The following is a 17,267-nucleotide window of genomic DNA, read 5'->3' as shown; positions in this document are numbered from 1 at the left end:
CAGTGTGGGAAAAGCTGAGAGGTTTTGCCCGCTTCCACGACAGTGTGCATGTAGGAGAACTGGGGGAGTTGTGTGCAGGTGCCCACTGCATTCCCACAGAGCTTCCTACTGCGTGCACTTTGTTAGAATGTCAGCCAGTGCCTGTAATTCTGTGTAGCATAAATAGAAACTGGACAGACTACTGAGTGTCTAAAGAGACTTCTAGACCAGCCATGTAATTAAACGCTTGCCTTGTTGCTTGGGGTGATTTAAAATTGCCCTAATCAGGGCTGCAGAACTTTGGCCCTCCATCTATTGTTGGACTACAGTTCCCAACACCTCTGACTACTGGCAACTGTTGCTAGGGATCATAGAAGTTGTAGTCTAACAACAGCTGGAGGGTCAAAGTTGAGCAGCTTTTCCCTAAGTGATAGTGATCAAACTGCTATGTGTGTGCTGTGCAACTGCTACATCTGTGCACGCTCTCTTTTAGTGAATACAGAAGCCCTCTTCAGATGCTATAAAAACTGTACTAATGTACAGCATCCTCGAGAGTGTATGCTCTAGTCCTACCGCTATGGTGATGTACTCAGAAGCAACCCTCCCCACCCCGACTGTCCATAGTTACAGCATTTGTTTGCAGGGACACTTGCTATGAAATAATAGTGCCCCTCCTAGCATTCCTGGATGAATTCTATGTTTGCTATATTTTATATGATAGCGATAACAAAATTACTTATTCAGTTGCTAAATTCTGTCTCTCTGCCATTAGAATTCAAAGTAAGAGTGTATCGGTATAGCTGGACTCCATGAGGTCTAGGAATAGCTGGATCAGCTATTGTTACTGTTTCAGCTGTATTTCTCTTGTCAGTGACCGTAAATAAACTGAACTGAACTGAGCATTTGTTTGCAGAGACAAACCCCATACTCGTAATCAGTTTCTTTCTATGACTGGAGCACTGGGGCATATATCAGTGGTCTGCATCATGGGAAGAATCTGACCACTAATACAGCACGGGTCTATGCAGATAAATGCTGTAACTGTAAGCAGAGGGATGTTGGTGCTTCTGAGCACATGAGCACAGGGAGTGGGGCTTCAGAATGCAGTCTCATAGATGCTGTACTTGAGTATAGCATCCCAGGTTCTTAACATCTGATGAGGATGAGGTTGACGTGTGTGTGTGTGTGTGTGTGTGTGTGTGTGTGTGAGAGAGAGAGAGAGAGAGAGAGAGAGAGAGAGAGTGAGAGCATCCTGTTGTGTTTCACTGGATGGAAAAAAAATAGCACTGGGCTATGGTAACATGCTGCCTCTGAGTGGTTTCTCCTTTCTGTTGATGATATTTTTTTCCAAGGCTGATCTAGACTGTTGCTGGTGTTATATTTTAAAAAGGTAGTTCTACATCATCAGGGGTGTAGTGGAGTGGGGACGTGTAGGGAAGGAGTGCCACTACATCTCGGTTTCTCTGGCTGTTGGGGTAGGCATGGCCATGGGGGCTGTCATGGAGAGTGCCTGCACTTCTGAATCTGCAGCTACATCACTGTACATCTCCCCCGCCCCATGATAAAAAGGGTGGGCATTTGGGGAAATTCTATCCCATATTGTTTCTGTTATTAATAAATAGAAAATTAAAAAGCTCCACTTCTGGCCTTTGAATAGATTAGAAACTTGAATTTCATCAAAGTCCTTTAATCAGGACATTGTCAACCACAATACTAAACTCACATATCAGCTTTTCTAGTTGCTGATGTGACATGAAAAGAGAGAAGTTGTGCATTGATGAGTGGTGTGGGTGTCAGACGTGTGCAACTCATGTAGGGCTGAAATACAAAATTCCTTGCTTTTCACATTACAGTGGAAACGTGAACATGGAATGCATTAATCACTCGGGTATTTACATCCAACTATTGTAACATCCAAAGGAATAAGGTTGAGGGTTAACTGTTGCTCAGTTCCTTTGATCAGATGGAACAAAACAGAGAACAATCAACCATAAATATGCATTAGTGAAAATATTTCAATGGAAAAAGCAGTGTTTCATATATGCCAATTTTCCAATTCTCATTCACAGAATATTAGAGCTGCTTTGGTATAAGGGCCAAAATCTGCCCATGAAGCTGGTAGGGAGCTAAAAGCCATCTAGTGAAACTCCATACTGCAGGACAATCAGTATCATTTATAATAGGCCTTCTGTTAGTCCCCTGCTTCCACCCCATTTAAAATGTATTTGAAGATTAGGTATGTATTTACAATAGAAAGCTATACATTAAAAAACAACAACTTTGGGGTTATAAAATAAGGCCTTTGCTTTGTTAGGCTAAAAGTTCAAGAGATTAGCTAATGACAAAGCGAACTAATGGGTTGGAGATTGCCCTGGAATATGAAAATATGATTGCCCTGAATATGATTGCCCTGAAAAAAAAAATGTAAATGTAATATGTTGGGGTTTGTGATTATTTAGCAAAGTCCAAGGAAGCTACCATTCCAGTTACAGAGTACAGAGTTTAGTTGTTGCAGCTATTTAAGGAACACACATGGATATTGCTGTAGAGTCTAAACTAAATTGATTTACTGGTGAAGTACATTTGAGATAGCAAAGACCTATCTTATCTATCAGCTACATAATGAATAGGTAGGGAGAGAGAGAGAAGTTTCCATCTTCTCTTTAAGAGGAAAGGAAGAGGACTGACAGACTCACTACAGGAAGGACTTGAGGAGTCAAAGCAGGGGTCATAGAGCAGAGGCAAGCAAGGACAGGTAAGGATACCCTCACTAACTACCTCTACTCCCAATGCTGCTAGTGGTCATTAGGATAGTCGGTGCAAAAGGTCGATGCTCCATCAAGTCCATCATAGGACTTTCCTAGAAGATGGGGGCTTTCACCAGAGGCTTGTAAGATGGCATGTTTCCTTCACCTGATGGGATAGGCTGATGTGTGAGTGTGAAAGGAACAAAAGAAGCAGCTTGGGGGCAGGCAGGCAGCTTCTGGGTGAAACAGAGAGAGAGAGAGACAGAGCAGAGGCTGCATTTTGAAGAGATTGAAATGGAGAAGATAGGAGAAAGTTGAAACACTTTAGAGTGCAGCATGTCTAAGAACGGATGTAATTTGTTGCTGACTTGTGGGAGTGCTCTGGTATTTCAATTCCATCTAGTGTTCAACATCTGTATAAATATTCATCTGTATATTAACCAAAGAATACAAAGACTCTATTAGCTTACAGAGATTAGGGATGTACATGGAACCAGTTCGGAGGCCCTTTATGGGTTCTGCTGGTTCGAAGGTGGGGGGGATCTCTTTAAGGTCAGGGGAGGGTGCTCTTACCCCTCTCACCACATATCCCCCACTGGTGCTGCCTTTTAAAATGGTCTGACGGGGTGGCAGCATACCTCCTCCTTGCCGCCCTGGTGCCTTCTCGGACTGGAAGTTGCTGCTGCGCGTATGCATGTTTACAGTGGCAACTTCTGGTCACTTCCGGTCCAAGGAGGCACTGGGGTGTCAAGATGGTATGCTGCTGCCCCACCAGACCATTTTGAAAGTGCCAGTGGGGAAATGAGGTGCGAGGGGTAAGAGCACCCTCGCCCATCCTTAAAGAGATCCCCCACCTTTGAACTGGCAGGCGTCGGTTCGATGCACACCACTAACAGTGACCTCCTTCATAAAAAGGCAGAATCCAAGTACTTCTGGACTCCTGTAACTTCTCACCACTCAGGAAAGTAAGGAATGTGTGCAATACTGGTATAGGATAATATTTGCTTGGTGAGAAATCGTGAGCTGGTGTGACTGAGCCAAGGTAGGGGAAGAAATAGCAGCTCTCCTAAAGCAATTAAAGCTATTCCAACAGCAAATTGAAGCAAAACCCAAGGTCAAATCCCAGCAGCAAACTGAGACCTCACAGCATCAGAAAGAAGACCTCAAAGTCTTCTAGAGAACTAGAGAACTCTCAGATGCAGCCTACGCAGGGTTTGGAGTCTCAACAGGAGGAGGTGAGAGATCTGCTTGTTCAGATGCTAAGCCTGTAAAGGTTCAAGCATGTCTCAGAAGCCCAGCAGCACAGTTCCCATTAAGGAGTGGCTGAGGAGATGCATGCGGTAGATGCACAGTCAGTTTTGTATTCAGTAGTGGAGAACCAGGAGGTTTCACCTGATCAGGCTGCAAGCAGTGATGAGAGTGAAAGGTTGAAAGAAACCTTCAGAACTGGGCAGCGCCGGGGCGGGGGGGGGGGATAATGTGCAGCTATACCTGGAAGTGTCATGAAGAGAGGCAAACTACAGTCTGAAGGTGAAGAGAACATGCAGGAGAAAAAACTTCAAGTCTGTGGGCCATGAGGAGATCAGCCACCATCTCAAGAGTTGGGTGAGGAAAGAATTCCTTTTAGATTTTGTTCCTTCCTGTATGCTCAGTGAAGGCCTTAGTTGGAGTGATCAGGTTCCTATGGTTGGTGCACCCCAGAGGCAAGTCTAACAGTGGGAATAAGCCAGAAACATGTAATTTATGGGAGCAAAGGAGGGTGGAAAATCTGTCTGCCTTGGGTTGAGATTATGACTTGTATAAACTGATAGGAAGATGGATAGAAAATGAGATGTTAGCCTTCTAGCTTAAGCAGATTGGCCCAGCTGGTCCTGTGTAATATAGAAACACACAGGAGGGGAAAGCACCACGCCAGGGAAAGAAGGAAACAGGAACGGTGCAGTAGAAATTTATTAAAGAGTCTATCCCAAAGTTTTTCCAGTAAAAACCTATGCAGGGGAAGAAGCTGCTTACAAGTTGAGTATTCTGCCTTGTAAACTACTTCACAAGAAGAAGAGTTTTACTTGAAATACGTCAGGGACTGGATCTTCTCTTTAATAAGCTTCTACTGCACCATTCCTGTTTCCTTGTGCTTCTCTGTGCTTCCCACAGATAACTTGTGGGAGCTTCCAGTTCTACAGAAGGTAATCTAAGGCACATCAGTTGGTCTGACCCAACTTCAGACCAACTTCCAAAGTAGCAGGAGAAAGAAAGAGAGGGTTTTTTCATCATTTTTAGTGGCAGATGCTTGAACTTTTGAGGTGCAAGTGGGTTAACTTGTGAACCACCTAACCAATTTGAACCAAATTTGCTACAGCTATACGTCCCTAGAAGGGATGCCCAAATGGCGTGGTGTGTGTTGATGTCATCCACTCCAATTCAAAATGGCGGCCGTGTGAACATCTGGGGTGCAACCGGGCTAATTTGTGGACTGCCTAGCCCATTTGAACCAAATTGGGTACAGCTGCAGTGAGTAACACACAGAGACACCTCAATGGCATAGCCTGTGATGATGTCATCCACACCAATTCAAGATGGAGGACACGTAAACTTTTGAGGTGTAAGTGGGCTAACTTGTGAACTGCTTAACTGATTTGAACCAAAATTGCTGCAGCTGAAGGGACACCTCAATGGTGTAAGTTAGTAATGATATCATCCACCTCAATTCAAGATGGCAGACATATAAACTTTGGAGGGGCAAGTGGGCTAACTTGTGAACTGCTTAACCGATTTGAACCAAATTTGCTACAGCTGTAGGGACACCTTAGTGGCATAGATGTGACAATGTCATCCAACCAGTTCAAACTTTTGAGGCGCAAGTGCACTAACTTGTGGACAATCTAACTGATTTGAACCAAATTTGCTACATCTGTATGGACACATAGGGATGCTTCAATGGTGTAGTTTGTGATGATATCATCCACCCCAATCAAAGATGGTGGACATGTGAACCTTTGAGGCACAAGTGCACTAACTTGAGGACTGTCTAACCTATTTGGACCAAATTTGTTATAGTTGTAGTGAGTGACACACAGGGACTCCTCAGTGGTGTACTTTGCAATGATGTTATCCACCCCGATCCAAGATGGTGGACACATGAACATTTGAGGTGCAAGAGTTCTAATTTGTGGACCTTGATTTGAACCAAATTTAGTCCAGTTGTAGAGACAGTGAAAGGAAAGTAGGCTGATTACTTCTTACTAGAACAACTTGTTTTATTAAGAAGCATTGTGACTTGAATTTGCATTTTGTCAGCATGAAGATCTGGTTTGTCCAGCAGCCAGAGTCACTGCACACTTGCATAAAGAAATGCCAAAACTGAAACTACTTTACAGTAGTGAGAGCAAAGAGTGTCACACTGAAAACAATCCTTGATAGAAGTTAGTGGTTATTGGGCTGGCTGCTTTTTATTGTTTTTACTTCCAGTCTATTCATAAACAAATAACTCCTAAGCCTCATACTGCAACAGATATTGAAACCAATTACCCCATGACCAATGGGGTAAGCAGGCTGAAGTGGCACTAACTAATAGTTTTAAAGGAGTTTTAAAGGAGTCAAGCTTCGATGGGATTGGCCAGAGCATTTTGAAGACTCCAGCGGTCTGGGTATAAGGGAGACCAGACAGGAGTCTGCACTATATGAATTTAAAGTGGAATTCATATAGTTTTGCTTTAACCATGTCAAAAAACCCCTCTTTAAATCATAGAAATTTGTTAAGTGAGGGATGAAGTGTGGGAGGAGGGAACTAAGGCTGAGTTCTAGCTGAGCTAGCTGAGGCTAACTTTTTTCTGGTGAACAAGAAAGAAGGCAAAAAGCCTGGGGGACTGTAAGACTTATTTTAATCTTATCTTTTTATATTGCTAAATTCTGATGGTCTGAAGAGGAATTGAAAACAAGGGAAACAGTTTACTCTTATCTGTAACTTCAACTTAGTGATAAGTACTCTTATCTATTCTTCAAATTGGTGAAGAAGACTATTTTAGCTAACCGAGCTTTTTAAAAAACAAGTTTTAATCTCTTTGTTAAACTGTTTGTTTCTTTTCTCTTACAGGAGTAGCTATTAGTCCTTTCTGAGGGCAGACATCTTTCTTTTGAGGAGGGGTTTGATAAAAGTTTGTGGTCGTGGATACTGGCCAGCCATGGCTTTCTTAGGCCAGTAGTTCAGGTGGCCGGCTGATGTGCCTAAGGTGAGTTAATGGTTGAGAGATTGTCTTGGAGTATTCTCAATGGGAGATTTCTCTAGAAGATGAGGGAAGCCATCAGAGGCTTGTAAGATGGAACGTACCTCCACCTGATGGAAACGGCTGATGTGTGAGTGCAAAAAGAACAAAAGCAGCAGGTTGAGACAGAAAGGCAGTTTCTGGGTGAGACAGAGAGAGAGAGATAGACACTGAGATTTGGAGAAATCAAAATGGAGAAGCTGAGGAGGGACTTAAAGCACCTTGATGGAACTGACATAATTTGTTACTGACGTAGGAATTCTCTGCTATTTCAGCTCCTTCTAATGCTCAACTTGTATATTTGAAAATAAACAATGATACTACCAATGATACTAATGAGTTCTCCTCCTTGTGGAGCCAGACTTCAAATAAAACTACAACTTGGAGCACCTCTGGAGTGTGGAGGAGGTGTAACATTACTTTCCCACAGAGGAGTCAGTTGTAACCAGTGTCATAGAAGCCAAAATACGAATACGACAAATATTTATATACCTCTTTTCAACAAAAATCCCAAAGCGGTGTATACACACACACACACACACACACACACACACACACACACACGATGGCTCCCTGTCCCCAAAGGGATCACAATCTAAAAAAGAAACACAAGACAGACACCAGCAACAGCCAATGGAGGGATGCTCTGCTGGGGATGGATAGGGCCAGTTACTCTCCCCCTGCTAAATAAAGAGAACCACCACTTTTAAAAGGTGCCTCTTTGCTCAGTTAGCAGGGGACTAACTGAGCAAACTGTCCCCTCAGTTAGCAGGGGACAACTAACTACGTCAATGTCATATATAAACCAAAATATCTGTTGACTTCAGTAGAACAGGATCAAGTGCTAACTGCAATGTAGATTTTGAATAGACAGAATAAAAATGTTTGCCCTAGAAGTGTAGTGTAGTGTAGTAGCTAAAAGGCTGAGCTACGAATCTGGATTTTCCTGTTTTAAATCTTGCCTCTGCCATGAGCTCATTAGGTGACCATAGGCAAGCCATTCCTTTTCAGGCTTAGCTCTCCAGCCGCCATTACATTTAACATTTTTTAATGTTAACATTATATAACATTTAACATTTATAACATTTATTTGCCGTACAGGGTTGTTGTAAGGATAACAAGATAATTCACGTGTAGCACTTTGAATTCAAAAACTCTATACAGATGCTAAGTATTATTAGAAATTCATGTGGGAATGAAGTAATCTTGAGAAGTGAAACATGAAAAAAATGTTTCTGGTTTTATAGGTATGGGGAAGACAGTACTTCTCTAGAGCAATCTGATAGGGTACTTACTCAATACTCATTCTTGAAACAAGATCCATAGTTGTATACCCTGCTGCCATGAAGTTGTTTTTGTATTGGCCCATTTTTATTGAGTCCAGCCAATCACTGACTGATACATAGAAAGGATATTCAGGAACTTCACCAGGTGAATCTGGCATTCTAAGGGAACAAATGCAAAACACATAAATAAGGGACAAGAAAGAATATACTCCAATACATGAATGACTTAATTTTCTGAAAGCATATTTGTGTTATGTGAACTGCCCAGGAACTTAAATATGGGGTGGTATTAAAATGTGCTACATAAATAAATACATAAAATATATACTAGAAATGAGTCTTATGAGCCATGTAGTAAAGTTCAGAGACTAATGTAAAGATGTAGTCATATTTACAACTGGAATTTGTTTTTTTTTAATGACTTTCTAGAGTTATTCAATCATGATTTCAGTAACTTAAAGCCATTTTCAGCTTATTTGAAAACATGCCCACTATTCCCTTGCTAAATCAGGACGCAACATTATTTGCATTCATCCTGCCACCAAGACTCAATCATAGAGCCATGAGTACCGTCACCTGTTGAGATCTTCTGGAGAGGTACGTCTACAGTTGCCACCAGCTTGTCTGGTGGCTACTCAGGGACAGCCTTCTCCATTGCTGCCCCTGGGCTTTGGAATGCACTCCTCAAAAGGCCCTGAATACATATTTGTTCACCCAGGCTTTTCATTAGATCTATAGTTTTAATACTTATAATGTGGGGTTTTAAATGATTTTAATGTTAATTATTTTAATGTTTATATGATTTTAATGTTAAACTGCCCAGAGATGCAAGTTTTGGGTGGTATAGAAATAAATAAATAAAGCGTGATATTTTAATCCTACCGACTGGTACTGATTTACTCCAATGAAAGAATTGCAAAATAACATTTGAAGAACTCTGATCATAACCAATTTTCAGCACAGTGAATGAATGACAATTAATGCTCTTGTTTCTCAGTGCCCAAAAGATTTTTGATTGACTAGCGGGTGGATACATTCTTGAGAAGATGTGCTTTGACCTCCTTAGGTAAGTATACTGAGAAGGAGGCTTTAGAGATCAATTATTCTAAGACCAAGATAATGGTGTTTTCAAAGCACCCCAAAATCTTTAAATGGACAATAAACTGGCATAATATTGAATAGGTTAATGTTTTTAAGTATTTGGGGGTAGTATTCCACCAAACTGGAACACGTAAAGCCCATCTTGATTATATTTCCCAAGGTGCTCAACAGATGGCAAATATGATTAAGTCCTTCTATTACTCTAGGGGTGCCTTTTTCATACCAGTGGCTATAAAATTGCTGAAGGCCAAGGTATATCCCCAAATTCTTTATGGGGCGCAGATCAGTCCTCTGGAAAATTTCTCTCAGCTTGAAACAGTACAAACCAAATTCCTGAGGGCTATTTTTCAGGTAGCCAGGGGTACAGCAAATGCTGTCCTTCATAGGGAAGCAGGTGTCACCACTCTGAAAGCAAAAGTATGGTTTTGCATAATTAAATTTTGGTTAAGCCTGGTCATCTTTCCGGCTGGTCTTGCCCCTTTAGTGTTATCAGACAGTTCTCAAAAATATAGTTCTCAAAAAACTATAGTTCTCAAAAATTTTCTATATGCAGAGAAACAAGACAGGAATGTCCATTGCCTCCATGATTATTGGCATCTCAGTGAAAACACTGGCAGAGGTGATTAATAGTAACCAAGGACTTAAAGGTGTGAAGAAAGAGAAAACATTACATGTCAACAGCCTTTTTTGCAGATGATGGTGACTCACATCACGCAGGCAAATGTGGACAGCGAGAGAGGCTGGCCACACTTATCTGAGGCTCTACAAAACATGTTTATGCTGCTGCAGAGGAGGGCTATTCGGTTCCTATTGAGCATTCCACAATCACAGCTGCCATGCTACTTTCTTTATTCCCAATGGAAGTAGAGTTGCAACTGCACGTATGCAACACTTAGTAGAAATCGAGCAGCCTATCTCCACAGCAGGGTGGACAGATCTCTCCACATTTCTCTGTGCAATATGTGAGCCATTGTTCTATATTTTGACAGATCCTATTTGCAGTATAAAAGGTATTGGGTTTTAACATCAGCTCTTCCAAATCAGAATTCATTCTGTCTCAGTCTTTAAAAGAATATTTTGGAAATTTACAAGTTAATTTCCAGTCTAAAAAAACTAAGATCTTTAGGGGCACTTTCCTCAAATTCTGCATCTCAAGTTCTACATAATTATTCAAAACCTTTTAATAGCTGTGGTCTATTAAAGCAAGATCTCTCAAAAGAGATCTGCTGCTGTGGTCAAAATTTCAATTTATCTTGGCTGTTGGGAAAACAGAAATTAGCAAGTTAATTCTCCCTTGAATTCTCTTTTAATTCAAAGTCTTGCAATTAAAATTCCTTCTGTTTTATTATCTAGTTGTCAAAGAGTAACTGACAATTTTGTTTGAGGTTTAAAAAAAAGCAAGGATGCTTATAGGACAATGAAAATTAATAATATGTATGTATGTATGTATGTATGTACTGTATGTATGTTTTCTTTTTATTTATTGTTAAATTTGTATACCACCTTTCAGTAAAACAAACCCAAGGCAGTTTACAAATTTACAATAAGGAGATCTTGGGATACTTGATCTTCAGCTGTATTCTGATGCCTGTCAGCTATGGCAAATATTACAAATAATGGAAATTCTAAGAAGGCATAGAGTACATTTCGCAATTACTCTTTTAAGAAAAGAAACTGGCAATCATCTCAAACTTGTGATAGTGAATTAATTAAGACTTCTTTTCCTTCTTAGCCTGGGAAAAGTTATGGAAAAAGGATTTAAAATTTACTGCATGTTATGCTATCAAAGAAAACTATTATAAAATGATGTATAGATGGTATCTGACACCAAAAAAAACTGGCTTTAATGTATAAAAATGTTTCAAACAAATGTTGGAAGTGTGGACATTCTGAAGGCACATTTTTTCACATGTGGTGGACCTGTGGGAAGGCTAAAGCCTATTGGGATATGCTATATAATGAACTAAAGAAAATATTTAAAATGACATTTCCTAAGAAGCCAGAATCCTTCCTGCTGGGAATAACACAAGGAGCTATTTCTACAACCAATTTAACATTTTTTATGTATGCCTCTACGGCAGCTAGAATTATATATGCACAGAAATTGAAGTCTAGTGAACTGCCTTCAAAAGAAGACTGGCTGATAAAAATTTTGGAATATGTGGAGATGGCAAAACTTACAGCACTATTAAGAGATCAAAACTTGGAATGTTTTAAAGAAGATTGGAAACCATTTTTGTTGTATTTAAAAAATTACTTCCCTACTATGGACTTGACAGCAGGGTTTGAAATTTAGTATAAATCGCAGGTTGGTTAGTTTAATTATGTTTGTAAGGGCTTGATCTTATGTTTTGAATTATTATTATAGCAAGGGTAAATTTTATAGTTGATGATTCACGAAGAAATGTGAGCGGGAAGTCCATCTTTTATGTGTGTATACAATATTGCTATTGTTAAAATTAATTAAAAAAAGAACTTGCAAAAAAAAATCTTTTCCTTCTTTAGCTTTACATGTTTTCTACAATCATGTTTTCTACAATCATAATAAACTTTAACTAACTTTACAAGTTGGGACAAGTAGAGTGAAAAGTTAGCATCATCTATATTTCCTCTCTGCTATATGTTCTCATTCAATAATCTTGGGTCAAAAACAATATTTTGCTCTGACCTATGCTCTGGCAGTACAGGCAGCAAAGAAGCAGTTCTTTTCTGCCTGGATTGCTTCTGCAAATTCATGTCCAGCTGAGTTGACTAGGGTGGTGAGGGGGCTTGTATGTACACCCTCCCCCTTGAATTTAAACTTGCAAGTATCAGTCACTTGCTGTGACGTCTTTAATGACTTCATTGTAGACAAAATCTCTTAGATTCGGGCCGAGCTGGATTTCACAGTTACTGCAGAGTCTATAGTGGAGGTGCCCAGCAACTCCTCTTATGGGATTAGATTGGATCATTTTCAGTTTGTGACTCCTGAGGACAAACTGCTTCGGACTGTGCGTCCTACAACCTGTTCTCTTGACCCTTGCCCAACTTGGCTTATTGCATCGGATAATCATATTATCAGGGAGGGTCTGGTTAATATTATTAATGCTTCTCTGAGGGAGGGCAGGATGCCTTCTTGTCTTAGGGAGGCTATTATTAGACCACTCTTGAAGACAGCTACTCTGGATCCCTCAGAGTTAGCTAATTACAGACCTGTTTCTAATCTCCCATGGTTGGGCAAGGTGGTTGAGCAGGTGGTGGCCTCTCAGTTCATGGCAGTTTTGGATGATGCAGATTATCTAGACCCATTTCGAACTGGCTTTCGTGTGGGATGTGGGGTCAAGACTGCCTTGGTTTGCCTGATGGATGATCTCCAACTGGCTATCGACAGAGGGAGTGTGACTCTGATGGTCCTTTTGGATCTCTCTGCGGCTTTCTATAACATTGACCATGGTATCCTTCTGGACCACCTGAGGGAGGTGGGATTAGGTGGCACTGTTTTACAGTGGTTCTGCTCCTACCTCTCTGGCAGATTCCAGATGGTGTCTCTTGGAGACTGTTGCTCTGCTAAGCGAGAACTGAAGTACGGAGTCCCACAAGGCTCCATACTGTCTCCAGTGCTTTAAAACATCTACATGAAACCACTGGGAGAGATCATCAGGAGGTTTGGTGCTGAGTGTTATCAGTATGCTGATGACACCAGATTTACTTCTCCATGCCGACCTCATCAAGAAATTTCATATCTTCCCTAAATGCCTGCCTGGAAGCAGTAATGGGCTGCATGAGGGATAACAAACTGAAGCTGAATTTAAAAAGAAAGAGGTACTGGCTGGCGGGTGGGGGGGCAGGACCCGAAAGATGGTTTCGATCTGCCTGTTCTGGATGGGTTTTCACCCCCCCTAGAAAGATCAGCTCTGTAGCTTGGGAGTGCTCCTGGACCCAAAGCTCTCCCTGGTTCCTCAGGTTGTGGCGGTGGCCAGGAGCGCTTTCTATCAGCTTCGGCTGATATATCCGCTACATCCATTTCTAGAGGTGAATGACCTTAAAACAGTGGTACATATTTTATTTATTTATTTATTTATTTATTTATCAAACTGGTAACCTCCAGGCTTGACTACTGTAATGTGCTCTATGTGGGGATGCCTTTGTACATCATCTGGAAACTACAATGGGTACAGAATGTGGCAGCCAGATAGGTCTCTGGGACAACACGAAGGGACCCCATAACACCAGTTCTAAAAGAACTGCACTGGCTGCCAATATAAAGCCTTAATGGCTTGGGTCCAGGCTATTTGAGAGAGTGCCTTGTCATAATCCCTGCCACCTGTTACAATCTTCTGGGGAGGTCCAGTTACGGTTGCCACCGTCTCGTTTGATGGCGACCCAGGACCTGGCTTTCTCTGTGACTGCCCCAGGGCTTTGGAATAAGCAGAACATCTCCTTCTCTGTTTATTTTCAGGAAGAGCTTCAAGACCTTCCCGTTCTCTCAGGCTTTTAATTAGAATTAATTTTAATAATTTTTAAAACTCATTTTAATAATTTTGTTATATGGTTTTATTGTCATGTATTTTAATTAGTGACTTTTAAATATTTTAAATTTTGTACACTGCCTAGAGATATGCATATCAGGCAGTATAAAAATATGATAGATAAATAGATAGATAAGAACATAAGAACAGCTTTGCTGGATCAGGCCCAAGGCTCATCTAGTCCAGCATCCCATTTCACACAGTAGCCCACCAGATGCCACTGGAAACCACAGGCAGGAGTTGAGGGCATGCCCTCTATCCTGCTGTTACTCCCCTGCAACTGGTACCCAGAGGCACCCTGCCTTCGAGGCTGGAGGTGGCCTACAGCCCTCCGACTAGTAGCTGTTAATAGACCTCTCCTTCATGAAGTTATCCAAACCCCTCTTAAAGCCATCCAGGTTGCTGCTGTGACCACATCTCGTGGCAGAGAATTCCACAAGTTGATTATGCGTTGTATGAAAAAGTACTTCCGTTTGCTGGTCCTAGATTTCCTGGCAATCAATTTCATGGGATGATCCCTGGTTCTAATGTTATGTGAGAGGGAGAAGAATTTCTCTCTCTCCACTTTCTCCACACCATGCATGGTTTTATAGACTTCTATCATGTATCCCCGCAGTCGTCTTTTTTCTAAACTAAATAGTCCTAGGTGTTGTAGCCTTGCCTCATAAGAAAGGTGCTCTAGGCCCTTGATCATCTTGGTTGCCCTCTTCTGCACCTCTTCCAGTTCTACAATGTCCTTTTTTAGATGTGGTGACCAGAATTGTATGCAGTACTTCAGGTGTGGCCACACCATAGTTTTGTATAACGGCATTATAATATTAGCAGTTTTATTTTCAATCCCTTTCCTAATGATACCTAGCATGGAATTGGCCTTTTTTTTACAGCTGCCCCACATTGAGTTGACACTTTCAACGAGCTGTCCACCATGACACCAAGATCCCTCTCCTGGTCAGTCACCATCAAACAGCTCAGATCCCATCAGCATATACTTGAAGTTGGGGTTCTTCGTCCCAATGTGCATCACTTTATACTTGCCAACACTGAACCACATTTGCCACTTTGTCGCCCACTCACACAGTTTGGAGAGATCCTTTTGGAGCTCTTCACAATCAGTTATGGATTTCACTTCCCGAAAGAGTTTGGTATCATCTGCAAATTTGGCCACCTCGTTGCTTACCTCTGCTTCTAGATCATTGATTAATAAATTAAAAAGCACCAGTCCCAGTACAGATCCCTGGGGGTCCCCACTTCTTACTTCCCTCCATTGCGAAAACTCTCCATTTATACCTACCCTCTGTTTCCTGTTTATAGATAGGATATATCTATAGATAAATAAATATTTTAAACTAGCTTATTCTACAAGGCATTTTAGTTTGGAAACAAAGTTAATCATTTTTAATCAAATGCTATCTAAGGCAATAGCTATATCTCTATAAAATGTGAGGAAAAGCATGTCATATGGCAGTGTAACCCGGTTTGAATATTTTAAAATGTGCAAACTCTTAAATTTCACAACTATTCTACAACAAATACCAGGACAATGAAGAGAGTTTGAAACTTTGATTATTTCATTATAAAGGTCTGATTTCAAAATTATATAATTTGGATTACATGATGTACAGTGTTGTGTTTCTGTAATATGTCCTATGGTGCTACTGCACCCTTCAGAGGCAGCATTGGGCTGAGCAAAATGGGTGGTTGCACATTCAGCACTTCCACAAGTTTTTCACAAGTGGGACAATGGTGAAACTTGCAGAAGTGCTGGTTGCACAATCACACATTTTGCACAGCCCAGCCTTTGAAGGGTGCAGTAGCCCTGCAGTGCAGTGTTATGTCAGCCATTGTTTTTACTTGTTAAATGGGTTTCTAAACAATATAATTATATTGCTAAATGGCACAGAAATATGGGAAATGTGATGGGAGGCGAAAGACTCATATTTGGTCATCAAAGTCTTTACATTTGCAAGCTTCAATATTAACTTTAAGTTAGATGGCACAGGATTCAATTATCATTGTCCCAGATAAACACGTCATGTTCTCTTTATGTTTTCAAGATGTAAAGACCTACTAGCACTTTGAGACTACACAAGAAAAGTTAGTGCAACGGTCATTTTTCTAATAGTGCTACCTTGTTATTAATAGACATCTTTATCATAAGTTCCCTCCTGGTTATACTACTGCATGCCTACAGTACTGTGTATGACTGCTGCATGATGGTTGTCTAATATCATTACAGATCAATAAATGAAGGGTTTTTTTTAAAGTTATCAAACAATGATAGCCTAGGCACATATATTGAGACTTCACTTAATTTTGTCAAAATAATGTTTTTAGACCTATTAGATATATGATTAATTCCAGATACAAATCAACTTGCATCCATGAAAATTTGATCTGAGAGACTTGAAATAGTGATAGTGTATTTTGTGTAGAACAATTGACTATGCCACAAGTACATATTGATGTACATCTACACTATTTTGTGGAGATAATTATTCTAGGGCAGACTGAATGTGTTGAATCTGCATATAAACTCACAGGAATCTCTTGAAGAGATTACATAGTTGAGTTATATTTTTACAATTTACACAAAACCTCAGGTTATCAGTGTATGGCATGGTTTCCACAAATGCCAATAATCAAATTGCTTTTTAAGAGATGAGTTATTAATAGCACTTAGCACTTACATTTATATACTGCTTTATAGCCGGAACTCTCTAAGTGGTTTACAATGATTTAGCATATTGCCCCCAACATTCTGGGTACTCATTTTACCGACCTCGGAAGGATGGAAGGCTGAGTCAACCTTGAGCCCCTGGTCAGGATCGAACTTGTAACCTTCTGGTTACAGGGCGGCAGTTTTACCACTGCGCCACCAGGGGCTCTTATTAAGCATATGTAGAGATATGCTATGTATCTCTATGTAGAGATACATATGTAGAGATGTAACCATCAGAGTTATATCCCTGTGGAACATATTGTTCACCAATGAGATGGAGTGATGCTACTCCAGAATTCCAAGGTTTTTTGTTTTGTTCTTCATCAATTTATGGCATAGCATGCCTAAGGGCTTCAAATCCAAAGCTCATCTCTTCCCCTGGCATATCAAGGCTTGAACCACACAATTCTTTTTAATTCACTTATTCCATACCATGCTATGGCAAAGAATTCCACCTGCATTGAACAATGTCTGTTTATACCCATGCACCTTTTAATGCATACATCTGGTAAAATTTAATGAAACTTGGAAGCACTGAGATCTGCTTCACAAAGCTCACAAACAACACATAACAAGGCAATGCAATTTTACAACAAGCACCATTTAAAATAATAATAATCTGAAGCATCAGAAAAAAGAGAAGGACTCAGCAAATCATAGACTAGGCA

At 40.6% G+C, this 17,267-nt stretch overlaps 1 protein-coding gene across 7 annotated transcripts in view; it reads right to left on the bottom strand.

Moving 5' to 3' along the window:
- Nucleotides 1–17,267, bottom strand: part of EPHA6 (EPH receptor A6) — a 750,202-nt gene that overhangs the window by 9,513 nt on the left and 723,422 nt on the right. For all 7 annotated transcript variants that reach the window (XM_053308757.1, XM_053308759.1, XM_053308758.1 and 4 more), the window contains one exon: nucleotides 8,281–8,430. In XM_053308757.1, coding sequence (XP_053164732.1) covers nucleotides 8,281–8,430 — 150 coding nt within the window. The remainder of the gene's footprint in view (nucleotides 1–8,280; nucleotides 8,431–17,267) is intronic.

The sequence above is a fragment of the Hemicordylus capensis genome, chromosome 3 (assembly GCF_027244095.1).
Source record: "Hemicordylus capensis ecotype Gifberg chromosome 3, rHemCap1.1.pri, whole genome shotgun sequence".
NCBI classification, from domain to species: Eukaryota; Metazoa; Chordata; class Lepidosauria; order Squamata; family Cordylidae; genus Hemicordylus; species Hemicordylus capensis.
This window is presented reverse-complemented; position numbering and strand designations above follow the sequence as displayed.